At 44.1% G+C, this 26,608-nt stretch overlaps 1 protein-coding gene across 4 annotated transcripts; it reads right to left on the bottom strand.

Annotated features, from left to right (window-relative positions):
* Nucleotides 1-3,210: 3,210 nt before the first annotated feature.
* On the bottom strand, nucleotides 3,211-26,607 carry PRKRA (protein activator of interferon induced protein kinase EIF2AK2). 4 transcript variants are annotated; one of them, XM_038751012.1, is made up of 8 exons: nucleotides 26,490-26,607; nucleotides 17,609-17,778; nucleotides 15,651-15,732; nucleotides 12,960-13,038; nucleotides 10,312-10,429; nucleotides 10,070-10,164; nucleotides 7,762-7,936; nucleotides 3,211-4,767 (listed from the first exon to the last, which is right to left on the bottom strand). In XM_038751012.1, the coding sequence occupies exons 1-8, from the start codon at nucleotides 26,549-26,551 to the stop codon at nucleotides 4,613-4,615; spliced, it is 936 nt and encodes a 311-aa protein (XP_038606940.1). In that variant the 5' UTR covers nucleotides 26,552-26,607; the 3' UTR covers nucleotides 3,211-4,612. The 4 variants fall into 4 exon arrangements, with proteins under 4 accessions (XP_038606940.1, XP_038606942.1, XP_038606941.1 ...); XM_038751014.1 differs by having other exon boundaries at nucleotides 7,879-7,936; nucleotides 26,490-26,606; XM_038751013.1 differs by having other exon boundaries at nucleotides 3,211-4,770; nucleotides 7,879-7,936; nucleotides 26,490-26,606.
* Nucleotide 26,608: the final 1 nt, after the last annotated feature.

Genomic DNA, 26,608 nt, shown 5'->3' on the forward strand with positions numbered 1-26,608 from the left:
AGAACAAGTGAGACCAAGGTGACAGATCACCAGCCACAGGGCCCTCTCGCCGAACCCATCTCAACAATCCTCAAATTCGGAACTCAAAGCAGCTCTCTGGGAATAAACATTTAAATATTCTCAAAGGACGCCAGTCCAAAGGGGAACCAAAGTACAGAAGCAGCAAAGTCATGTACAAATTGCCAGTTCTGCTCTCATTGCACAGTGTGGTTTAGTGCTTATCACACTGATCTGATGCCGTAATGGCACTGTGGTTCCAATGGACATTGAGGGATGCAGGCACTGCTATTACTTTGTTTTAAAATGCCACTGATCAAATCTTATTCCTTGTTGGTGACCAATGGGGTTATTTTTTTTTTAACCCCAAATCAAATAGGTCATTCAAATCAATTATATAGCATATGGGCATTCCTGGCATTTTTTTTCCCCCACTTTAATAGACTTGGCTGGCCAGGATGTACAGTTGAAAAGCTTGTATCTGCCCCAGAGCTTAGTACGGTGCCCGGCACGTAGAAAGTGCTTAACAAATACCACAGAGGGGAAAAAAAAAAGGAAAGGAGAGGTTTGTGCTAACTTCCAGTACCCTCCAATGGCTACTCACCACCCTCAACATCCAGCAGAAACCCTCTACCATTAGCGTAAGGCTACCAGCTATCCCCATCTCAAAAAGGGCTTAGTACAATGCCCTGCACACAGTAAGTGCTCAATAAATACTACTGGATTGATTCCATATCCGATTCCTTCACCCACTACTCCACCGACTGACACCCCTCACTCCTCCCAAACTCACCTTCTACTTGTATCTCGTTCTCCAGGAGCCAATCTCCTACTCCTAGTTCATGATGTTCCCCCAACACAGAACTGCCTTCTCCACCCAATCTGCTAGACCCACAGCTCTTCCCAACTTTAAGACTCCCTGAAAATTCCAGCTCCTCCTGGGGGCCTTCTCCAGTGGATTTACAACACCCCAGCTGCACTGGGAAGCACCCACACTTAGCACTAAATTACTAAAACTTCACCACTTAATATGTCCCAGAAGTTCATATCTCTGGTTAAAACGCCACGATTTCATGTGCCAAACTTTCCAAAAGGGTAGGGTGGTATGGGCACTAGTAACTGCCAACAATTCATGTACAAACTTGATCACTGATATAAATGAGGCAGATGTGTATCACTGAACTATTTGTGTAAAGAGACTCACCCTGTGCCCATGTCCAATCAGATCATCGGAATTTACCACAGCATTTGGCCTAGTGCTTTGGTACATAGGAACCATTTAGTTAACACCTTAATATTTACTGTTAGCTTCACAGAGCAGAACATCAAGAAAATTATAGTCAAGCAATTGCTGACCTACTATGTGAACTGATAGAAGCGATTACCAGCTCTACACTTCTGAACTCTCACCAGAAATACACATTTTTAAAAACACCATTTGTTAAGCGCTTACAAGGCATTGTACTAAGTGCTGGAGCAGATATAAAATACCCAGGCTGGATACAGTCCCTGTCCCACAATCTTAATCCCCACTTTACAGATGAGGTAACCGAAGGCTAGAGAAGTTAAATGACTTGGCCAAGGTCACACAGCAGGTAAGTGGTAGAGCCCGTATTAGAACCCAGGTCCTTCTAACTCCCAGGCCTGTGCTTTTCCCACTAGGCCACGCTGCTTCTCATCCAGATTACTTGGATTTTAAATCTGACTTCCAGGGGAGCTGTTGCTCAGCAAAAATCCTGGACAACACAATAGGAAGGAACTAAAATATCTGATGCCTTCTTTCATTACCATCGTTACTTATTAACTCTCTGCAAATAAGGATCTAAACCTCAGTAAAAAGAGTGGACTCCCACGGTTAATTTTATCTATCATCATCATGCTATAGAGTGGAATAGTCTGATTGATGGGGCTAGGGAGATTAAAAACAGACAGGTGGGGGGTCACGGAAACAAGTACTCACACAGAGTCAAGCAGCACCGTCTAAAGCAGGTAGGTGGAAACTTGCCGGTCATCAATGCCTCCAATGTTGAAGGGGATTGGGGGGGGAATGTCCCGGTGGCTCTGGTGATGACCTGCTGGTGGTGGCAGCAGGAGCAGTTCCATTTCTTATCAACTCCTGTCTCTGTTCTTTCTCCCCCGAGGAGACAACTCTCGGGGGTTCTAGAAAGAACCAGAGCAGCTCCTGCAACCTCTGTTGTCCGCTACGCCCTTCAGCGCGGACGCACCCTGGGTGATCCGGGGAAAAAGGTGACCCTTTAATAGACTGACAAATCCTAGTGGTATTAGGAGCAGTGAATGCACCGATCGATGGCATCACTGAGTTCTCACTATGGGCACAGCACTGTACTGAGCGCTTGGGAGAGTGCAATACAACCAGAGTTGGTGGACATGTTCCCTGCCCAAAATGTGCTTACCCTCTACAGGGGGTGATAATGTTTGGAGAGAACCTGGCAACACTTAAAGCAGTCTTATCGGTGGATGGCTTAACATTATGCTTGAATGCCATTCCTTCAGGAGCTCCTTATATAATACTTCATCTTTGAGAGTTTATTAAGTGGTTGAAAAAGTCATGAAGACCACCAAAATACTGCCAGGTACTTTCAACAAACGGCTTTGTTGTGGATACGCTTTCAGGACAAACCCTCTGGAGAATATCCGTTCACGTTAACAGTAAAACAGTAATTAATTAATTAACCATCACTCTAGGTGATGTAGGTAAAAACCCGACAGTTGCTTTCCTGAAACAGAATACGGCTCCAGGAGCGGTGTCACTCCTTTCTGAGCACCGGCTTGGCTCGCTTGTTTTATAAACAGTGTAAAAACAATTCAGATCCGCTCTCTTTACCTCAGCTTTGCTTACCTGGGTGTCAGCACTACGCAGGCTCCTGTTTTCAGCACGGATGTTGTCCAAGGTCCAATCCGGAGGTGAACGTATTCCTGTCTCCCTTTGACCTCTGCCAGAGGCGTGATCACATTGTTTGCAGACAAGCATGGAAGGGGTACAGGCGGCCTGAGCCCCACTTCAATCAACAGCATCACTTCAATCAAATCAATCAATGGCATTTATTGAGCGCTTACTGTGCGCAAAGCACCATACTAAGCGCTTGGGAAAGTACAATACAACAGTTACATTTCACATCTCTCTGTCCTACTCTGCTTTCCATGGTAGCAGCTACATTAAAGAAAAAAAAAAGAACACCTCTCAAAAGAGCAACTGGAACTAAAATGTCTCTTCTCTTTACCTTTTACAATTTACCAACTCTCTGCCAAAAAGAATTTAAGCACCAGTAAAAAAAGATGGACTTCCCCACAGTAGTTTTATTTCATCATCATCATCACCTTAAAGATACGGAGTGTTTATTAAAAAAGCCTCAGTGGTATTTTGTGGGTCATAGTCGTAGAGTGCTCTCAGCTAGCTGGCTCCCTGCTGGTATAATTAGCTGGAAGGGCTCAAGCACGTGGATAGTTTAAATCCCCACGTGCGGACACCCGAGGGGTGGGGAGGAGAAAGGAGTCTGCATTTCCCCTTCTTTTAGCCCATCCACCTTCTGTCCCAAGCACAGCTGCAGCCCCTGCCCTGTCTCTCCAGGAGTTTGATGGTAAGCTGGATGCCAGGGCAGGGGTGATTCCTGCCCTAACCCTTCCACCCACCAGACTCCCCCCTCGCCCCCCATCTCTGGGCATAAAGCGGTCAGAGAGGAGGGAGAGTGAGAAAGAAGAAGGCAGGAATTGCCAAGGAGATAGAGATGTTGGGAGAGAAACAAAGAGAGGGGGTGGGGGAAGAGATGAAATAGAGTGACAGTTTTAAATACAGACACAAATATCAAGAGAAAGAACGGGGGAGGGAGCAGACGTTTTACAAACCTTATCAACATTATTTATAGATTACCTACTAGGGGCAGAACAACACATGGGAGTGCTTCATAGAAAGGACAGGGAAAAGAGCAAAAGGAATGGAAGAGGAACGGTAGAGAGCCTCAGTCAGAGAGTGGCAGGGGAGAAGGTGAAAAAATCAGAGCGAGGGGCTGCAAGGGAGAAGACAGAAAGTGGGAGAAAGCATTGCCGCAACACTGAAGGTGGAGGAGAAAGAGAAGGGCACGTGAGGAGATGAGCCAATAGAGCTTAGGCACATTTAACCCCAGAGATGGAAAAATGGGGAGAGGAACAAATACGCCACCACAAAATTTGAGAAATCTACAGGGAGAGGAGGGGGGTCAGAAAGAATTGCAGCAGGAGCGGAAAGAAAAAGGGATAGGAAGAGAGGAGGAAAAATACAATACACACCTAATCTGTCTGGGTATTTACACTAGTCAACAAACACTAAGCACCTAACGGATGCATTGCAATATACTAGCTGCAATTTACTTCATGAGACAAAGTTTATTAATTCGAGACATCATCATCCAACAGCTTACTTATAACCATAATAAATAGCCATAATCATGCTTGGGCCATAATTAAATTAGAAATGCTGATGCTCTACTACCAGAAACATCACAAAAGCTCGAACATATGCAAGTGAACGTTTTGAAGCCTCTTTTTTCTATATACATATACACATATATACCTCTACTTCACACTCAGAGATGATGCTACTTTTGCCACTTTCCCGAGTTCACTTTGTCTCTGCCATGATCTTCAGATACTGCAGGGCATTGTGTGCTGCATTTGTGTGAGCGTTGCTACAGGAAATCCCCGTGCCGTGGCAGACTGTGATGGGGCTGGTTGAAAGTTCAGCAAGGCACTGGTACTGTCCATTAATGCTCAGCTCTTCTGAAATGAGGCAGGCAGAAACAGGTTCATGACAGACTGCATTGGGGTAATAAGTATTCGGTGATCTTAAACAATAATATAACCTTCAATTCATTTAGTGTCTTTCTAAAGACCCGGAGGTATTCAGCAATCTCCCAACCCTTTGTCGGTCTAGAGAATGACTGATCGATCACCGTGTTCTGAGCGGGAGAGTGAGGCTCTCCAGAAAGCAGTTGGGTCTCTACCACTTATCTGCTGGGTGACCTTGGGTAAGTCACTTCACTTCTTCTGGGCCTCAGTTACCCCATCTGTAAAGTGGGGATTGAGACGGTGAGTCCCATGTGGGACGAGGACTGTGTCCAGCCTGATTTGCTTGTATCCATCCAAGCGCTTAGTACAGTGCCGGGCACACAGTAAGCAATTAAATACCATAATCATTATTATTATTATCAGCTCCCCCCGCATTTTTAGACTGACTTAAGACTGCAAGCACCTCTAGCCCGTAAGCTCCTCGAGGGCAGAGAATGTGTCTACCACTTCCGCTGCATTATATTCTCCCCAGTGCTTAGAACTGTGCTCTGCAACACAGTAAGCACTCAATAAATATCACTGCCTCATTGCCCTCTGTGAGTCAGCTGTTTCTGAATTATTAACCTAGTGTCTTTCCCTAAGTGCTTGGTACACACAAATTCCTCTCAGATGCAAAAAGAAAAACGAAACAACTCCCCCAGAAGTCTGCTGCCTTCTTTGTCTCAGAAGATACAGATGCGGACTTTTCACCAGCTCCCCAGTGGATACAGAGCTACGACAAATGTTAAAAGGGCACTACAGAACAGGACCCAGGAGTTCCTCCTCCCCAATCCCAGTATCTCCCTATGGTTGTGGTCACCTAACCCATTATATTTACTGAGTGCTTAGTGTGTGCAGAGCAATGTACTAACTGCTTGGGAGAGTACAATGTAACAGAATTGGTAGATACGTAAGCCGACCAAGCAAGGATTTAGTTTCATCCTGGGCCTTGAATAGTGCCCAAGGCATTGTTGATGCTTAATTGTGTCAACAATAATAATAACAATACATAAAACCTCGTGTAGGAAGGAAGAAAGCAGGCATTCAGCTCAACTATGTGAACACTTCAGAGATTTACGAGGTTATAACGATTGAAGAAGGATGAAATGAAAACTGGGTAAAGAGAGAAGTGCCAGGCGGGATGCGAATTTATTTTAAATTACCGTAATTAAATCCTACCCTTTCATCTACATTCAGTTTAGTGGGAATATCTGGACAGGGAGTGATTTAATGGGTGAAGAGGCTTTCTAGTTCCCAAATCTAGGCTCTCAGGGAGATAATTACACAGTCGACAGCCTCTTCAGCCAATCATGAAGATTGCAGCTATGAGGGAGCTGTTTTATAATACAGTGGAATTCAGTTCAGAAGCCCGAGAATTAATCAGCTCTCTTGAAATTTGTGAGAAATCCTGTTAATGCAGACATATCATTACATCTACCTCTGAAAAATGTACATCTGCTTTCTTCTTTCCTCATAGACTACCCCGGACTGAGTTCTTTCGAGGGTGGCACTTCGCTTAGGTCAACTCTCCGATCTAATATTGAATCTGGCCGATCTAGCTCCTGAGAACATCACAGAAACAAGAATGCTTCTGCATGGTAGACCTGATGGTGGAGTTTCAGAAAGCCAGAAAGTCTTTCCCAACTCACAGGACAAGCTGCTCTCCTAATGCCAAAAGGAAGACCTGACAAGTAACTGGCTGGGGGATGGAGCACGCTGAATAGGCCAGACAAGCTGGCGGGCAGAGGAAGTCCTATTTCAACACCTTTGCTCTCAGGGAGAGCGAGTGTGTGGGTTCTTGAAAATGGAAGAAGAGGTCGTGAGAGGAAAAGGAGGCGGCATTGTTAGGAGGTGTCACATTTGCTCTCACCTTTCTCGTTCCGGACTGCTTGCTCACGGCTCCCCTCCTCTCCGCCCAGAACTCCCTCCCCCTTCACCACTGCTCTCCCACTAAATTGCTCCTTGAGGGGCAGGGATCTTGTCTGCTTACTCTAATTTCCTTCCCTAAGTGTTCAGCACAGTGCTCTGCCCTGTGTAAGCGCTCTCATACCCTTGTTTGAGTGGTCCCAATGACTCATCCACAAAGTATAAGATATTCTATTCCTGCCACATGGATAGGATTTGGGAGGAGAAAACATTTCTGAAATTCTCCAACTACTGCGGCTGCCTCCACCCTCTACCGTTTTTGGTGTTATCGGGCGGCAATCTTCCAGGCCTTCTGTATTATTATTCTCTGCTGGTTGCCTCCTGAAATATCACCCAAGAGACGGGTAGAAACACCACCAGCAGGAACTTGAGCACCTGAATATTTGCAACACTTCAGTTAGGGCTGGTTTAACGTGTCGCCTAAAAAGTTGGGTATCATTTGCATTTCTGTTTGCGTAGAGAGAAAAGGGACCCAACAGAAACAACAGAATGGCAAACAGAATGACTTTTATAATGCAGTTGAACTATTTTTCTTGGTATTTGTCCAATGCTATGTGCCAACACACTCTATTAAGTGCTGGGGTAGATACGAGATAATCGGTTTGGATACAGTCCATGACCCACATGGGGCTCAGAGTTTTCATCCCCATTTTACAGATGAGCTAGCTGAGGCACAGAGAAATGACCTGTCCAAGGTCACTGAGCAGAAAAGTGGCGGAGCTGGGACTAGAATCCAGGTACTTCTGACTCCTGGGCCTTTGCTTTATCCACTAGGCAACACTGCTTCTCTCTTGCTGGGTTTAAAGTCTATCCATCAATCGGAGGATTATACTGAATGCTTACTTTGTGCAGAGCAATACTGAGCACTCAGGAGAATAAATAGAGTTGGTAGACATGAACCCTGCCCTTAAGGAACTTAAAATCTAGCAGGGGAACTATCAGAAGAAATAAAATCAAGATGGAAAAGATAGAGGTTTTTTCCCAGTTCGATTTATAAAGAACATGAAAGAAGCCTACCTATATCCAAATATGTTACAGAAAAACCTTGCTCCTCTGCAACTTCACCAAGCAACTGGATGTAATCAGTATTAGGAAGGCTGAGAAGGCTTTTCTTCAGTAAGGTGACTTTCTTACCAGAAGAGTTCTTCATGGCATCCCAAGTGCAGCCTAAGTTATTTCCTACTGGCTTTACCTGGAAAGATTTTAGGATATTAGAATTATGATTAGTTTTGGGGTAGGGTCAGTATGGACTTACTAAGGACCCATTCCTTAAGGCCTTAGGCTGGGCAGTATACAAAGCAAGTTAAAAGGGACAGCTGGATCCTCTTAAGAGAAAATGGACAGTGAATATTTAGATTAAGTACCATTTAATGTGCAAGGATTTTTTGTGAAGTGCACTTAGTCACTTGGACTTTTCCAGGGCACACATTTCAGGCTTACGTAAATACTCAGGACGGGTGGATAATTTACGTCTGCTCAGATGGTCTGTGTTGGCTAGTCTCTATTACTTTTGCTATTTGGAAAAGTGTCATTTCTTGATCTCTCATTATTCCATTAAAATCAACTCTCATGTCCAGGGTGTAGCCACTGGAGGGTGGGTTATTAAAGGGAAAAGTTGGGGATATTAGAAGGCATCTATCCCTAAGCATGTGGATGGAGGACACACATTTTATTTTCAATAAAAATTCTACTCGGTGACCCTATTTTATCGCTTTGCTTTTGAAGAACTGGTGTGCTGACACTCTCCGAGATCCTGCGTTGTTCCACCTATCACACTCTTACTTTCAGCATGCTTTGGTGCTCCTGCTAGAGACCAAACCTTGGGCTAGTCTGAATTAGGAAGGCGTTGTTCGGGGTGGAAGTAAAGCTGGGCTTTCTGGAATGGGACACCGGGATCTAAATGAGCGCTAGCACCCCCATTCTGACTTGAATAATTTAGGAACAGAGGCTTTCTCCCTGACTTTTTGGCTCCACGGAAGTAGGGAGAACGGGCTTCCCTCCAGGGGCAGATGAACCAGGAAAAGGACTTGGCCCCAACTTGGGATGAGCCCCCAACCAAGGTCACGGTACCAGCGGGCCACCCACGGCACAGTTAGCTCCTGCAGCGAGCCAGCAGGACTGTGGGGAGGGTTCGTGTGGAGGGCACACGTGCTGTTCTGGGGTAGGGGCGAGGGAAAGCTAGGGCCCGTTCCTGCCGCTCTCACCACTTCCAGCTGGCAGAACCCGGACCCCAACCCGGCACAGGAACCTCTGGCTCCCTGTGGCCTGGGAATGTGCCTGTTTATTGTTCTACTGTACTCTCCCACGCGCTTACAACAGTGTTCTGCACACGGTAAATGCTCAATCCATACGACTGACTGACTACTGTTCCTTCTGTCCACGTCGGACAGTAGGGTGAGAGAGGGTCTCACCGCCATCACGATTAGAAATATCTGGCTTCTCCCCCCGCCGCCACCCTTCGGGTGCAATGGCTGGTCTTGCCGGTTGAAGTCTGGAGGCCGTTGATATATAGTGCACAGTAAAACGTGGAATGTGTGTTGTATGTCAGAATAGCGGATGAGAGCGACGGTGATGAGATCAGCACTTCAAATCCAGTTAGATGCTGGTAACTACAAGGAATTAATTTCTCCACTAACACGTTCAAAAAAAAAAAAAACTTCCTTCATGCCCATACACAGGAAATGTGTCCTATGGACACATGGACTAGTCACCACTGGATCAGAGAATTTGGGGATGGCAGAGAAATCAACTCATTTACAAAGAGAGCCCAAGAAGAGCCTGCACTGGATGGTGAGGCTTGTGGTAGCTGAGCAACCTGGCTCCACATTATTCACTCACATCTAACTTGTTTTTCTTACTCTTGTACACTGAAATTCCTCAATTTACTACATATACACACGCACACACACACGAACAAAAGTTGTCTACCTTAAACCAAAGACTTCTTTCATTATAAAAAGGTGTTATTTCATAATCACAATAATAATAATACTGATGGTATTTAAGTGCTTACTAGGTGCCAAGCACGGCACTAAGCGCTAGGGTGGATACAAGCAAATCGGGACACGGCAGTCCTTTTACTTTCTTCCTATCACTGGGAGATCATTTACCACGCACCTTTTCACTCTCTCCCTTTCTTCTTCACAGGCTATTTACTATATAGAAATGTCTACCACTCCATACTCAGAGCCAGATTTCCATGCACTGCGGTTCTACAGAAATCATTTACAAATAAAAGTTAAAACCTTACAAGACCCCAAAAAGCATAGAAAGTTTCCCATTGCCCCTTTCTGACCCTGTTAACATCAATCTACTCACAACTTACCAGGGACTTCTTTTGACCGGCGGTGACTGTATGCAGTTTAGCAAGAAGCTTCTCAGCAGCACTTTCCTTAGCTTGCTTTTTCGATGCACCTGTTCCTGTATTGAATGAACAAAAATATTTACTACTGCTGGGTGGACTTTTCTTAAATGGATTAATAATAACTGTGCAAACAGAAACCTGGACATTAGACGTCAAGACAGTATCCTGAACACACTGATGTGAAGATTAAAAGAAGCCCATACCAGTTTCTACATAGGTTTCCAGCTTGCAGTTCATGATAAACTCTTTCTTGTGAGCAGGCCCTGACTCTTTGGAAAGTGTGTATTCAGGAAGACTCCAGCCACACCGCATTGCCAGTTCCTACAATACAGAGGTGAAACTTCATCAATAGTTTTAGCTCTGCAAAACAGTAGAAAATGGATTATCCACACGATTTGGGGACGGGGATAGCTCAGATAATCAGAAGTGGGGATAACTGGACAAAATCAAATTTGGCGACTTAAGGTGAGCTTGCTGATTTTTTCTTTTCTTTTTACCTCAAGAAAGACTTGGTTTGACCAACCAGTAGTTTGGATAGTTTATTTCATAACTGGCATTCTAATGCATTTGAGTTCAATGTGCTAATTTTGCCCATCTTCCTCATTTCTATTGTGAAACAGAAGGAAAATATTCAAGACGTCTAGAATCAAAAAAATTATGAAATCTCATATCACATGAAAAACCAAGTATCTTGGTCTTTATAATGTCTGATGTGGCTAGCAGGGAAGCAACTTGGCCCCTGAAAAGCCTGAATATACCTAGAGATCTCCAAATAGATCGTGTTTAACAAAATAGATATGCGATGAGCTTGAAGATTCCAAATGATCAATGTTAGTGGCAGCAACTTTGACTGAAGGCCTTTCAAGGGTAGAGCACTGTAGTAGCCTTAAGTTGTGTACAGAGCCACATAAAGGCTTGTACATGGAATCCACTTAGCTTTTAAGAGAACTACAGTAAAACCAGACCCTCAAAGAAAGTTTACTGATGAGGGTGAACCTAAATTAAAACTTTTCTATAGCTGTGACATTAAAGAAAAAGGGTGAGGCTCTATAAACCTCCCAGAGCTTCAAAAACGAAACTCAGGCTCAAAGAACAAATATCCAGTGTTTTATTGTTTGAGAGTTAGCATTTTTGCTGTTGAAACGTCTGACCTTAATTTGTTCAGCCATGAAAGTAAGTATAAGGTCTTCAGGGTCTAAAAAAGATGAGGCGATGCCTAACGGAAATTAGGCACTGAACCTCAAAGAAGCTTAATATACTGTGACCCTCCTTTCTATTCCCTCTCCAGTTATACTTCTGTGGGAAACTCTGAGTGTGTCTGCTGTGGACCGATGTTTGTATTTTCTTTGCTTAATGGTAAGAGGAACAGAAAACTAGGAAGATGGCTTTAGAGAAGGGGTGGGTAAGGGGGTCAGATGTCCAAATTTAGGTGGGGCAAGCTTGAAGTTTGGGCACAGTCAGTGCAACCTCCGCTTTAGGTTCTTGGGGCTTTATTGTGTTCCCAACACAAATGGTTAGCTGAGGTAGGGGGTCAGTTACGAAGGCAAGGAAGCAGTGTGGCCTAGTGGAAAGAGCACAGGCCTGGGAAGTCAGAGCACCTGGATTCTAGTCCCAGCTCTGCCAACTGCTTGCTGTGTGACCTTGGGCAAATCACGTCACTTTTCTTATGAAAAGCAGCATGGCTTAGTGGAAGAAGCACAGGTTTAGGAGTCAGAGGACATGGACTCTAATCCCAGCTCCGTCAGCTGCCTGCTATGTGACCCTGGGCAAGTCACAACTTCCCTGTGTCTCAGTTACCCATCTGGAAAATGAGGATTAAGACTGTGAACCCCATGTGGGACAATCTGATTACCTTTCATCTACCCCAGCGTGTAAAACAGTGCTTGGCACATAGTAATCACTCAGTACCATAATAATTATCATTATTCTCTGTGCTTCCGTTTCCTCAGCTGCAATATGGGGATTTAGTACCTGTTCTCCTTAAGACTACGAGCTCCATGTGGGACAGGGACTGTGTCCGACCTAATTAATCCCAGGGCTTAGAACAGTGTTTCACATAGGAAGCACTTAAATATCATTAAATTAAAAAAAAGTACGACCACTTTGGTGGGGAGAGGGGAGGCAGGCAGGGGAAGATGGCCATGGGCCAGAGCCTTCTGGGTGACTGGAGCCAACGGGACCAGTGGGAACTCAGCCAGGACACCTGAGGGGCCAGTGCTGCCATCCCTGCAACCTGGAAAGGAGCAGTGATGCTGGTCTCTGGAGAACAGAAATGTTCTGCTGGAACTTCTGAACAAAAGCAGGAGAGGAAGCAAGGAAGCAGCATGGCCTAATGGACAAAACACAAGCTGGGGAGTCAGAGGACCTGGGTTCCAATCCCTGCTCCGCCACTTGCTGACTGTGTGACCTTGGGCAAGTCATTCACTTCTCTGTACTGCTAGGTGCCTCAGTATCCTCAGCAGCATAATGGAGATTCAATACCTGTTCTCCCTTCTTCTTAGATCGTGATCTCTGTGTTGCGGGACAGGGACCGTCTGGCCTGGTTATCCCGCATCTACCCTGGTGCTTAGTCCAGTGCTTGGCACATAGTAAGTTTTAGAATACCATGATAAAAAAAGGCAAATGAATGCTTCCCCCTTGCCCTGGTATCCTTCCCTTCTTTTCCCCTTCTTCCATTCTGTCAGGCTTCTTCTTCCTCTCTCCCCTTTTCCCTTTCTTTTGCCCCCTCTCACATGTCTCCTCTTGCCCCCATACCTTTTTTCTGGCCTACCTCCACCCCATTTATGGTGACCGGATTTCCTGGGAGGGAAGAACAAAGCTGTAAAATTAAACTGCATTATGTCATTCTTACCTGCAAAGAATTTATAGGACTTTTCGGTTTCTGTTGTTGCTTGCAAGAATCAGGAACTACGGGGCCAGACACTGAAAGACTAGCGATTTACACAAATTATACATCGGGAAATAATTTCAAGATGATAGATACACATATTTTCAAGAGTCTCCACTCCAAATGACTTCAAGCAACTATCAGAAAAAACAAGTTCTCAAACGATTTTATCTTTTGTTAGTGAAAAAACAATTTCTACTGTTTTGATGAGACTTTAAACATAGCCTTCTCACTGGTTTAACGTCAGTTTAGTACTTATGGCTTATACTATCTTCATCTGCCAAAAACCTTCGTGGACCAAAGACTTCAATTATTTCTAATGTATTAAAATAGGGTAAATGACTCAAGAAGTGAAAGAGACCGTGTATTTTTTCAGAACGACATAACTGATATTCTCCAGTTAGAATATCTTCCATTGGAAAAGAGTAGTAAAAATTACACTTCGAAAAACGTTTTTCAATTTGCAAATTTTTGTTTGAGACAGCAGTGACAGAGAAAAGCAAAACAAAAAAGTGCTGTCATTAGAAAAATATCAATCAATGGTATTTACTGAGCACTTAATGTGCACAGAGCACTGTACTAAGCGCTTAGGATTGTACAGTATAACAGAGTGGGTACACACACTCCCTGCCTACATAGGTTTAACCCCACCACAGAGCCGTGGAGCCAGATCAGAAGCTGGCATGCCAGGAGATTACCCCACCGAAGTAAGAAATACAGGTTTCTCTGTTTTACCAATAGTTTTCCATAGGTGTACCGTTCTATCCTTTTCATGGCCAAGGTGATCGTCAGTAAACACTTTCTTTTCTTTGCCTGACAAAGGGGGATACTGGCTCCATTTGATTCATGTGGAAATAAATATTGAACACTAAAGTATCTCCTGAAATACAGCAGCTATATTGACTTTCTACTGGCTTGCCATGGCATTCAGCTAACAGATGTGGTTCTCATCATGTTCACCTGGTACCTGTCAGTAGCCTAGACTGGCCCCAGATCAAAGGCTGCTGCTGACTCAGGTCTGGGTGTAACCTGACCCCAATCAGATCGGACTCAGGGCCCTCTCAATGTAACCCCAGCACTTAGGTTTATATCCCTAAACTCTCCCATTTCCCCCCATCTGTAAATACTTCAATGCCTATCTCCCCCTCTACACTGTAAGCTCTTTGTAGGCAGGGAACGTGTCTACCGACTCTACTGTACTACCTCCCAAACACCTAGTACATTGCTCAACACACAGTCAGCGCTCAATCAATAGTATTGATACAGATTACCCTTCCTTAGAAGCTGCCTGGCAGAGAAATCATTCATTCATCCAATTTTCTTGAGCGCTTGCTGTTTGCAAGGCACTGTACTAAACACTTGGGAGAGTCCAATATCATAATAAACAGACACGATCCCTGCCCCACAGTTGAGCTTACAGTCTAGAGGGGACGCCTTAGACTTCTCCCTTCTCTCTGTCGCACAGGAATCTTGTACAAGGTCTATCTTTGGAACCCTGCCAGGTCTGAGAGTTCGTCTCCCCTCTGGGACCCTGTATGTCCTAACACCCCTAACCCCTTCGGGCCCCAGTTTGAGTGTTTCAGAGAAGAGGAAACTACAGCTGTGGCTTCAAATCTGACCCCTCAAACTGAGTCCCAGCACGAGGGGCCAGAAACTCCCAAACACTACGGCTGACTCAGGCCCCCAGCTGGGTTGCAACCACGTCCATTCTCAGTCACCCACCCTCCGTCCATTAAGAGGGGATCTGAGTCTGTTTTACAGAGGGATATTGGGGGGGAGGGGAGGATATGGTAAGTTTGCCCAGGTCACCTTGACGGTTGGATCCTGGAAAACCCTGCGACACCTGCCAGGGAGCATATTCCACATCCTAAATTTGCCTCTCTGAATCAGCTCCGTTCTCCTTTCCCCTGAGCCTTTGGCTAGCTAGTGCTGATCATTTCTTTTGACCAGTTTGAGAAGCACTGTGGCCTAGTGTCAAAGGTCCTGGATTCTTAACCCGGCTCTGCCTTTTCCTGCTGTTTGACCTTGGGGCAAGTCACTTCACTTGTCTGGGCCTTGGTTTCCTCATCTGTAAAATGCCCTTCAAAACCCGTTCTCCCTCCTACTTAGATTAGGAACCCCATGTGGGACAGGGATCGTGTCCAACCTGATTACCTTGTATCTACCCCGGCACTTAGTACAGTGCTTGGTGCATAGTACGCACTTAACATAAGGGGAAAACAAAGAAAAAGAATTTATTATTGGTGTAGTTCAGTGTTATTGTTAGGCCATTAAGAAACAACATGGCCTAAGGGAGAAAGCATTGGCCTAGGAGTCAAAGGACCTGGGTTCTCATTCCTCCTCCGCCACTTGGCTGCTCTATGATCTTGGAAAAGTCACTTAACTTCTCTGTATCTCAAAAAAAAAAAAATGACACTCCAGGGTCATGTACTAACTTTGAAGGCAGAGGTGAAACTGAGCCAGTAAAGTCCTAAGTGCTGGAGCAACTGTTTCTCGGCAATAACTTAAAATTAAGTTCTTCATTGTAAATCTATCTGAAAGGCTTTTCATCCAAAATAACGATGGAGTTTGATTCAATCATTAACAATTTTCATTTTACTGCCTGTGGACCTATCACCATTCCTGACTTGAAGAACACAAAAGAATGTAGCTCACCTGATGCCAGAATTTGCTTTCAGTTGGTTTATGGCAGCTTCTGCAGCTTTATGTTTCGCCACCTTCTTTTTGGGACCTTCACCTGCATTAAGGAAGTTGGGGAAAAAAAAAACCATTAATAGTACAAGAGCACGTGAACATGAAGTGACAGAAGAGGATCTATAAATACAAGGAAAGAGTGAATGCAGTGATAAATATACACTAGCAGAAGTGCCCATTCTTTGTGTAGATTTCATATCTAATGCCTTCATTCTTCTCCCCTATCCCTGTATTCTTTCCCTTCTCTCTCATCCTGTCTTTCTTGTAGTGAGATTCCTTGCTTTAGTTTCTTTTTCTGATTCCTTGAGGCTTTTGGAATCAGTGAAAGCATTTCATTTTGGGTCTGCTGTCATATGAATGACTTATTTATACATATGTCTGCCCCCCCCCCCTTAGACTGCAAGCTCATTATGGGCAGGGAACGTGTCTGCAAACTCTATTATACTGTACTCTCCTAAGTGCTTAGTACAGTGCTCTGCACATAGGAAGTGCTCAACTAATACAATTGATTGATTGATAAATGTTCCAAGTACTGACTTAAAATGGGGCATAAACTGGTTCAACCCCTCAACACAAGGCTGCTTTCTATACCCTGATGTGAGCTGGAAAATGGGGGTGGGAAGGGCTGCTTAATCAACAAAGCCTGTTTCCACGTTTTCGTATCAAAAAGCAGACTGAAGTCCGCACATTTAATTTCTTTCCTCCTTTGAGGCTAAGCTACATAAGGATGAAGAGATACTTTGCCTTGAAGTTTGATTATGCCCTGTAAGAATATACGATCACACAGATTAAGGAAACTTTAACAGTTCTTCTTTACATATACCTGAAATTCAAAAGCCAGACTTGCCAAAGTTTCCATCACTTCTGGCTCCTTTGCCTTTCTGAGCTGGAGTCAGAACTGGATCTAAGTGCCGTAATTCACCTGGCCAGGTAGAGCCTGCAAATGGTCAGCAATGTGCTTAACTTATTGGTTCCACTGTGGCCTCGAAAAGTTCAGGTTTTTCAAAGGGTTCGGCGCAAGGTAGCCAGGCCTGGAGGAAAGAACTTAGGCCTAGGTCTAGTCCCAGCTGGGTGACCTCAAGCAAGTCACTTACCTCTCTGTGCTCGTCTCATCAGTAAAATGGGGATAACATTCCTGCCCTCCCGCCTCCTCTCACTCTGTGAGCCCTCATAAGGGAGGGGTTGTGTCAATCTGATTATCATGTATCTACCCCAATGCTTGACTTATAGTAAGTGGTTACTAAATACCACTGGAAGAGCAGTGTGGCCTAGTGGAAAAGCACGGGCCTGAAAGTCAGGAAACCCAGAGGCTAATCCCAGCTTCGCCACTTGCTAGTTGTGTGGCCTTGGACCAGTCATTTAACATCTCTGAGGATTAAATACCTGTTTTCACTCCCTCTTACACTGGGAGTCCCATGTAAGCCTGTGTCTGATCTGTTTAACTGTGCTTGACATGCAATTATTACCATTATTGTCATTATCATCAAGGCACTGAATTTCTTGGGAATACCAGCAACTGCTGAATGTGGTCGGTGACCTGTAGCTGTTCTTCTCCATATGACAAGTACACCTCGATCGGAGAGCTTCGGGACTCAGAAGATATCCTGTAGTTGTTGGAAATTCCTGCTGGGCCACTGGTGATATATGTGTTCCTCTCTGCTCTTAGAGATGCCCATGAAGGCTACCAGATGTATCTTAGAGAGTGGGAAGTGATGTGGGAGGGGCCCGCCAGGAAATTATCTGACTTAGATATCTGTGTCCTACAAATGCCAACTCTCACATGGACGAGGGCATCAGAGGAGGGACAGGAGGTGGGGGGGGAAGGCAGGGATTCTCCCCGGCCCCCCATTAAAATCCTGAATTTGATATCATTACATCTACCTATTAAAAAAGTTGATCTCTTAGCAGGGCATACAGACCTGTGCAGGTTAGTTTACCGATGGTTACTTTAAAGGTGAAACTTGGCTGGTGTATTTGTCCCTCGGCTTTTTCACATTCAAAAACTGGAGTGACACCAGTCTTCACACCATATTCATGTAGCAGCTGAATTGGTGTTTTCCCTTGCTTGTTTGTAATCATTTCCACGAGGCTGCAAAAGAAAGCAAAGAATCTGATGAACATGATAGAAGGGGGTCAAAATCCCAGAAAATTTTTTTTTACAATGTTCACTGACTAAATGAATTTGACTCTATCCATATAAGTCAAATTAATATGGTTGGTGTACCATCAATATCTCCACTACTGTCAAAAGAATCAACATGAAATTTAGTATGACAGCTGCAAAGTTTGGTCAATCAATCAATGGTATTTACTGTGTACTAAGCACTTGGGAGAGTACAATACAACAGAGCTGGCAGACATATTCCCTGTCCACAAGGAACTTACAGTCCTGAGGGGGGAGAGAGACATTAAAATAAATTACAAATATGTAGCTAATGCTGTGGGCCTGAAGATGGGGGGTGAATATCAAATACTTAAAGGGTATAAATCAAAGTACCCTTGATTTTCCGTTTGATGTAGAGGTGGATGGGCAGTTACTGGAGGGTTTTGAGTGAGGAAATATGGACTGAACTTTTTTTTAAATGAGCTGGGAAGCACAGTGACGTATGAACTGGTGTGAAGAGTGACATAAGGCTGTTTTAAAATGGATCATAGATTGCTTCCCCCTCCTTGGGGAATTTCCTTTCTTTGTAAGGAATCTTGAGTTTCCTTGGTAACTGTGGTCAGTTTTTGCTTAGTTTTGAGGGTCACTTCCCTGCCATCCTATGGTACCCCATGTTAAGCAAGGCTGATAGCACTGCTATGCATGCCATGACTTCAAATACAAGAAATAAGTAGCAGGACTGAAGAAATACTTGCAGTACCTGTATGGTTGCATTTAAAACAAAAACCCCAAAATATGTAAGCTAAATTTCTACCCAAAATAAAACCCCAATAATTGCCACCTGTATTACACGGTTTTAACCCCTCAATGCATGGCCTACTGATAAGCAGAGTTCTTGGACTCGGAATCCACTCTGAAGCAGTATGACCAGGTGGAAAGAGCAGAGGCTTGGGAGTCAGCGGACCTGTGTTCTAATCCCTGCTCTGCCTCGAGGCTGTAAACAAAGAATATGTCTACCAACTCTGCTATACTGTACTCTCCCAACTGCCCAGTACAGTACTCAGTACACTGTACAGTGTACAATACAATGGACTGGTCTGCCACTTGCCTGCTGAGTGACTACGAACAAGTCACTTGACTTCTCTGTGCCTCAGTTTCCTCATCTATAAAATGGGGTTCAAAAGCCCATTCTCCTTCTCCCTTGGACTGTGATCTGATTATTTTATTAGCTACCTCAGTGGTTGGCACATAACACCCACTCAAATACCACAATTATCCTATGATCTGGAAATAACAGGAAAGAAGCAGAGTGGCCAGAAGGACCTGGGGTCCTAATCCCAGCTCTGATACTTGTCTGCTGTGTGACCTTGGCTTAGTCACTTTTATGGTATTTGTTAAGCGCTTACTATGTGCCAGGCACTGTACTAAGTGCTGGGGTAGATACAAGTTAATCAGGTTGGACCCAGTTCCCGTCCCACTTTAAGGCTCACAATCTTAATCCCCATTTGACAAACGAGGTAACTGAGGCCCAGAGAATTTCAGTCAGTTGTATTTAGTAAGAGCTGAGTGTGTGCAGAGCACTGTACTAAGCGTTTGGGAGAATGCAATATGACAGACCCACTCCCTGCCCACAACGAACAAGTGGCTTGCCCAAGGTCACACAGAAGGCATGTGGTGGAGCCGGGTTCAGAACCCAGGTCCTTCTGACCCCCAGGCCGAGGATCTACCCACTTGAGCCCAATTATTCTCAACTTCTCTGTGCCTCAGTTACCTCATCAGTAAAACAGGGGTTAAGCCTGTGAGCCCCACTTGGGACACTGGGTCCAACCTGATTAGCTTGTAGTTTTCTCCAGGGCTCAGTTCAGCACCTGACACCTAAGAGACGCTTCCCAAGTGCTATATAGCGGTGCTCGTTGAGGGCAGGGGAAGTGTCTGCTTATTGCTATACTGGACTCTATTTCTGCTTATTGTCATCCTGAGAAGCAGCGTGGCTTAGTGTAAAGAGCCCAGGCTTGGGAGTCGGAGGTCGTGGGTTCTAATCCCGACTCTGCCGCTCGTCAGCTGTGTGACTTTGGGCAAATACCATCATTATCATTATTATTATGTAGACTGCACACAGTAAGCTCTCAATAAATACGACTGACGGAATGAACAGTGCTTTGCACATTGTAAGCACTTAACAAATACCATTATTATCATTATTATTATGTAGACTGCCCACAGTAAGCACTCAATAAATACGACTGAATAAATGAATGAACAGTGCTTTGCTCATAGTAAGCGCCTAATACCATCATTATCATTATTATATAGACTGCACACAGTAAGCTCTCAATATGACTGAATGAACACTGCTTTGCACATAGTAAGCGCTGAACAAATACCATCATTATCATCACTATGTAGACTGCACACAGTAAGCGCTCAATAAGTATGACTGAATGAATGAACAGTGCTTTGCATATAGAAAGCGCTGAATAAATACCATCATTATCATTATTATTATGTAGACTGCACACGGTAAGCGCTCAATAAGTACAACTGAATGAATGAACAGTGCTTTGCACATAGTAAGCACTTAAATACCATCATTATCATTATTATTATGTAGACTGCACAGGGTAAGCGCTCAATAAATAAGATTGAATGAATGAACAGTGCTTTGCACATAGTAAGCGCTGAACAAATACCATCATCATCATTATTATTATGTAGACTGCACAGGGTAAGTGCTCAATAAATAAGATTGAATGAATGAACAGTGCTTTGCACATAGTAAGCGCTGAACAAATACCATCATCATCATTATTATTATGTAGACTGCACAGGGTAAGCGCTCAATAAATAAGATTGAATGAATGAACAGTGCTTTGCACATAGTAAGCGCTGAACAAATACCATCATTATCATTATTACTATGTAGACTGCACAGGGTAAGCGCTCAATAAATAAGATTGAATGAATGAACAGTGCTCTGCACATAGTAAGTGCTGAACAAATACCATCATTATCATTATTATTATGTAGACTGCACACGGTAAGCGCTCAATAAATACGATTGAATGAACAGTGCTTTGCACATAGTAAGCGCTGAACAAATACCACCATTATCATTGTTATTATGTAGACTGCACACGGTAAGCGCTTAATAAATACGATTGAATGAATGAATGAACAGTGCTTTGCACACAGTAAGTGCTGAATGCCAGCTTGTACATCCCAAGCGCTTAGTACAGTGCTCTGCACACAGTAAGCGCTCAATAAATACGACTGATTGATTGAACAAATACCATCATTATCATGTAGACTGCACACAGTAAGCGCTCAATAAATACGACTGACAATGAATGAACAGTGCTTTGCCCACAGTAAGCGCTGAATACCATTACTATTATTATTATGTAGGCTGCACACGGTAAGCACTCAATAAATACGACTGACTGAATGAATGAACAGTGCTTTGCACATAGTAAGCGCTTAACAAACACCATCATTATCCTTATGGAGACTGCACACAGTAAGTGCTCAATAAATACGATTCAATGAATGAACGAACAGTGCTTTGCACATAGTAAACCCTTAACAAATACCATCATGTAGACTGCAAACGGTAAGCGCTCAATAAGTACGATTGCATGAACAGTGCTTTGCACATAGTAAACGCTGAACAAATACCATCATTATCATTATGTAGACTGCACACAGTAACCGCTCAGTACGATTGAATGAGTGAATGAACAGGGCTTTGCACATGGTAAGCGCTTAACTACCATCATTATCACTGTATAGACTGCACACAGTAAGCGCTCAATAAATACGACTGAACAGTGCTTCGCACATAGTAAGCGCTTAACAAAAATACCATCATTATCATTATTATGTAGACTGCACACGGTAAGCGCTCAATAAGTACGGTTGAATAAATGAATGAACAGCGCTCTGCACATAGTAAGCGCTGAACAAATACCATCATTATCATTATTATGTAGACTACACAATGGTAAGCGCTCAATAAGTACGACTGAATGAACAGTGGTCTGCACATAGTAAGCGCTTAACAAACACCATCATTATCATTATGTAGACCGCACACGGTAAGCGCTCAATAAATACGATTGAAGGAGTGAATGAACAGGGCTTTGCACATAGTAAGCGCTTAACTACCATCATTATCATTGTGTAGACTGCCCACGGTAAGCGCTCAATAAGTACTTTTGAATGAACAGTGCTTTGCACACAGTAAGCGCTGAACAAATACCATCATTATCATGTAGACCGCACACAGTAAGCGCGCAATACGATTGAATGAACGAATGAACAGTGCTTTGCACATAGTAAGCGCTTAACAAATACCATCATTATCATTATTATGTAGACTGCACACGGTAAGCTCCAGGAGGCCTTCCCAGACTGAGCCCCCTCCTTCCCCTCCCCACAGCACCTGTATATATGTATATATGTTTGTACATATTTATTACTCTATTTATTTTACTTGTACATATCTATTCTATTTATTTTATTTTGTTAATATGTTTGGTTTTGTTCTCTGTCTCCCCCTTCTAGACTGTGAGCCCACTGTTGGGTAGGGACTGTCTCTGTATGTTGCCAACTTGTACTTCCCAAGCGCTTAGTACAGTGCTCTGCACACATTAAGCGCTCAATAAATACGATTGATTGATTGATGAATGAACAGTGCTTTGCACATAGTAAGCGCTGAACAAATACCGTCATTATCATTATTATGTAGACTGCACACAGTAAGCGCTCAATAAATACGATTGAAGGAGTGAATGAATGAACAGGGTTTTGCACATAGTAAGCGCTTAACTACCATCATTATCAATGTGTAGACTGCACATAGTAAGCGCTCAATAAATACGATTAAATGATGCACGAACAGTGCTTTGCACATAAGCGCTGAACAAATACCATCATTATCATTATGTAGACCGCACACGGTAAGCGCTCAATAAGTACGACTGAATGAACAGTGCTTTGCACATAGTAAGCGCTTAACTACCACGATTATCATTGTGTAGACTGCCCACGGTAAGCGCTCAATAAATACGATTAAATGATGAATGAACAGTGCTTTGCACATAGTAAGCGCTGAATAAATACCACCATTATCATTATGTACACTGCACACGGTAAGCGCTCAATAAGTACGATTGAATGAACAGTGCTTTGCACATAGTAAGCGCTTCACAAACACCATCATTATCATCATGTAGACCGCACACGGTAAGCGGTCAATAAATACGATTGAAGGAGTGAATGAATGAATAGGGCTTTGCATATAGTAAGCGCTTAACTACCACCACTATCATTGTGTAGCCTGCACACAGTAAGCGCTCAATAAATACGATTAAATAATGAATGAACAGTGCTTTGCACATAGTAAGCGCTTCACAAACACCATCATTACCATTATGTAGACCGCACACGGTAAACGCTCAATAAATACGACTGAAGGAGTGAATATATGAACAGGGCTTTGCACACAGTAAAAGCGCTTAACTACCACCATTGTCACTGTGTAGACTGCACACGGTAAGCACTCAATAAGTACGACTGAATGAACAGTGGTTTGCACACAGTAAGCGCTGAACAAACACCATCATTATCATTATGTAGACCGCACACGGTAAGCGCTCAATAAATACGATTGAATGATGAATGAACAGTGCTTTGCACATAATAAGCGCTGAACAAATACCATCATTATCATTATGTAGACTGCACACGGTAAGCGCTCAATAAGTACGATTGAATGAACACTGCTTTGCACATAGTAAGCGCTTAAGAAACACCATTATTATCATTATGTAGACCGCACACGGTAAGCGCTCAATAAATACGATTGAAGGAGTGAATAAATGAACAGGGCTTTGCACATAGTAAGCGCTTAACTACCACCCTGGGTTCTGTGGGATGGGGGCAATGGATTACACCTTTAAGGGCAGAAAAAAGAATGAACCTCACTGTTGGCTTGTTGAACCTTGGCTGCTCTTATTTCCCTTTTTAATTTTTTTTTATTAGTTAAGTGCTTACTATGTACCACGCACTGTACTAAGCCCTTAATGCAAGCTAACCAGGTTGGACACCTATTTATTTTGTTAATGACGTGCATATAGCTATAATTCTGACGATTTTGACACCTGTCTACATGTTTTGTCGCCTGTCTCCCTCTTCTAGACCGTGAGCCTGTTGTTGGGTAGGAACCGTTTCTATAGGTTGCCGGCTTGTACTTCCCAAGCGCTTAGCACAGTGCTCTGCACACAGCAAGCGCTCAATAAATAAGATTGAATGGATGTGCAGACTGCACACAGAAAGCGCTCAATAAATACGATTAAATGATGAACATATTTGTACATATTTATTACTCTATTTTACTTGTACTTATCTATTCTATTTATTTTATTTTGTTAGTATGTTTGGTTTTGTTCTCTGTCTCCCCCTTTTAGACTGTGAGCCCACTGTTGGGTACGGACTGTCGCTATATGTTGCCAACTTGGACTTCCCAAGCGCTGAGTACAGTGCTTTGCACACAGTAAGCGCTCAATAAATACGATTGATTGATTGATTGAACAGTGCTTTGCACATAATAAGCGCTTAACAAACGCCATCACTGTGTAGGCTGCACACGGTAAGCGCTCTCTTCCTCCCTTCAAGGCCCTGCTGAGAGCTCACCTCCTCCAGGAGGCCTTCCCAGACTGAGCCCCTTCCTTCCTCTCCCCCTCGTCCCCCTCTCCATCCCCCCATCTTACCTCCTTCCCTTCCCCACAGCACCTATATATATGTATGTACATATTTATTACTCTATTTTACTTGTACATATCTATTCTATTTATTTTATTTTGTTAGTATGTTTGGTTTTGTTCTCTGTCTCCCCCTTTAAGACTGTAAGCCCACTGTTGGGTAGGGACTGTCTCTAGATGTTGCCAACTTGGACTTCCCAAGCGCTTCGTACAGTGCTTTGCACACAGTAAGCGCTCAATAAATACGACTGATTGATTGATTGAACAGTGCTTTGCACATAATAAGCGCTTAACAAATGCCATCATTGTGGCATTTTTGGTATGTGGTATGTTGTGGTATGTGGTATTTTGTTAGTATGTTTGGTTTTGTTCTCTGTCTCCCCCTTTTAGACTGTGAGCCCACTGTTGGGTAGGGACTGTCTCCAGATGTTGCCAACTTGGACTTCCCAAGCGCTTCATACAGGGCTTTGCACACAGTAAGCGCTCAATACGATTGATTGACTGATTGACTGATTGAACAGTGCTTTGCACATAATAAACGCTTAACAAATGCCATCATTGTGGCATTTTTGGTATGTGGTATGTTGTGGTATGTGATATATTGTGGTATGTTTGGTTTTGTTCTCTGTCTCCCCCTTTTAGACTGTGAGCCCACTGCTGGGTAGGGACTGTCTCTATAGGTTGCCAATTTGTACTTCCCAAGCGCTTAGTACAGTGCTTTGCACACAGTAAGCGCTCAATACGATTGATTGACTGATTGATTGAACAGCGCTTTGCACATAATAAGCGCTTAACAAATGCCATCATTGGGGCATTTTTGGTATGTAGTATGTTGTGGTATATTGTGGTATGTTTGGTTTTGTTCTCTGTCTCCCCCTTTTAGACTGTGAGCCCACTGTTGGGTCGGGACCGTCTCTATAGGTTGCCAATTTGTGCTTCCCAAGCGCTCAGCACAGTGCTCTGCACATAGTAAGCGCTCAATAAATACGATTGATGATGATGATGATGATGATGTAGGCTGCGCACGGTAAGCGCTCAATAAGTACGACTGAATGAATGAATGAACAGTGCTTTGCACATAGCTGAACAGATACCATCATTATTATTGTTATTATGTAGATTCCGCGCACGGTAAGCGCTCAGTAAGTGCGACTGAATGAATGAACAGTGCTTTGCACATAGCTGAACAAATACCATCATTATTATTGTTATTATGTAGATTCAGGGGCCCAGACTGAGCCCCTTCTTTCCTCTCCCCCTCGTCCCCCTCTCCATCCCCCCGTCTTACCTCCTTCCCTTCCCCACAGCACCTGTATATCTGTATATATGGTTGTACATATTTATTACTCTATTTACTTATTCATTTATTTATTCTACTTGTACATTTCTATCCTACTTATTTTATTTTGTTGGTATGTTTGGTTCTGTTCTCTGTCTCCCCCTTTTAGACTGGGAGCCCACTGTTGGGTAGGGACTGTCTCTATGTGATGCCAATTTGTACATCCCAAGCGCTTAGTACAGTGCTCTGCACATAGTAAGCGCTCAATAAATACGATTGATTGATTGATTGATTGATTCTGCGCACGGTAAGCGCTCAATAAGTAGGATTAAATTAGTATTTTTCGAACGCTCCGCCGGTTACTGGGTGTCCGAGCCGCCCATGAAGGACGTGAGGGAGGGCGTGATGGCCTCCGCCCGCCGCCCCAAAATGCCGGCGCGGCCCAGCGCGCATGCGCACCGAGGGCCTCCATGGCGGCCCTCCGCCAGGCGCGCGCGCGCACCGAGGCCAACCCCGAGGCCGGGCCCGTTCCCCCCGTCAGGGCGGCGTTCGGCTCTGAGGCGAACGGACAAAGGACGACGGAGGATAAGAGGGCGGCCTGAGGGGAGGAGGGGCCGGCCGCCATTACCCAGCATGCCCGGCCGCCGCGGACTCACCTGAGGGTCCCGCCCCTCTTGGCGCCGCGCGGCCCCGCCGCGGGAAGGCCGTCCCGGGACATGGCCGGACCGGACCGGACCCGGCGGGATGGCGGGGACGGAGCTCCGCCTTCCCTGCA

Source organism: Tachyglossus aculeatus, chromosome 9 (assembly GCF_015852505.1).
Source record: "Tachyglossus aculeatus isolate mTacAcu1 chromosome 9, mTacAcu1.pri, whole genome shotgun sequence".
NCBI lineage: Eukaryota > Metazoa > Chordata > Mammalia > Monotremata > Tachyglossidae > Tachyglossus > Tachyglossus aculeatus.

Coding starts and splice junctions, on each gene's coding strand:
- PRKRA (XM_038751011.1), bottom strand. CDS start 26,551: ATGTCCCGGGACGGCCTTCCCGCGGCGGGGCCGCGCGGCGCCAAGAGG. Junction 17,779..26,489: donor AAGAGGGGCGGGACCCTCAG/GTGAGTCCGCGG, acceptor TTTCTTTTGCAG/CCTCGTGGAAATGATTACAA. Junction 13,039..15,650: donor AAAGCAAATTCTGGCATCAG/GTGAGCTACATT, acceptor GTAAATCGCTAG/TCTTTCAGTGTCTGGCCCCG.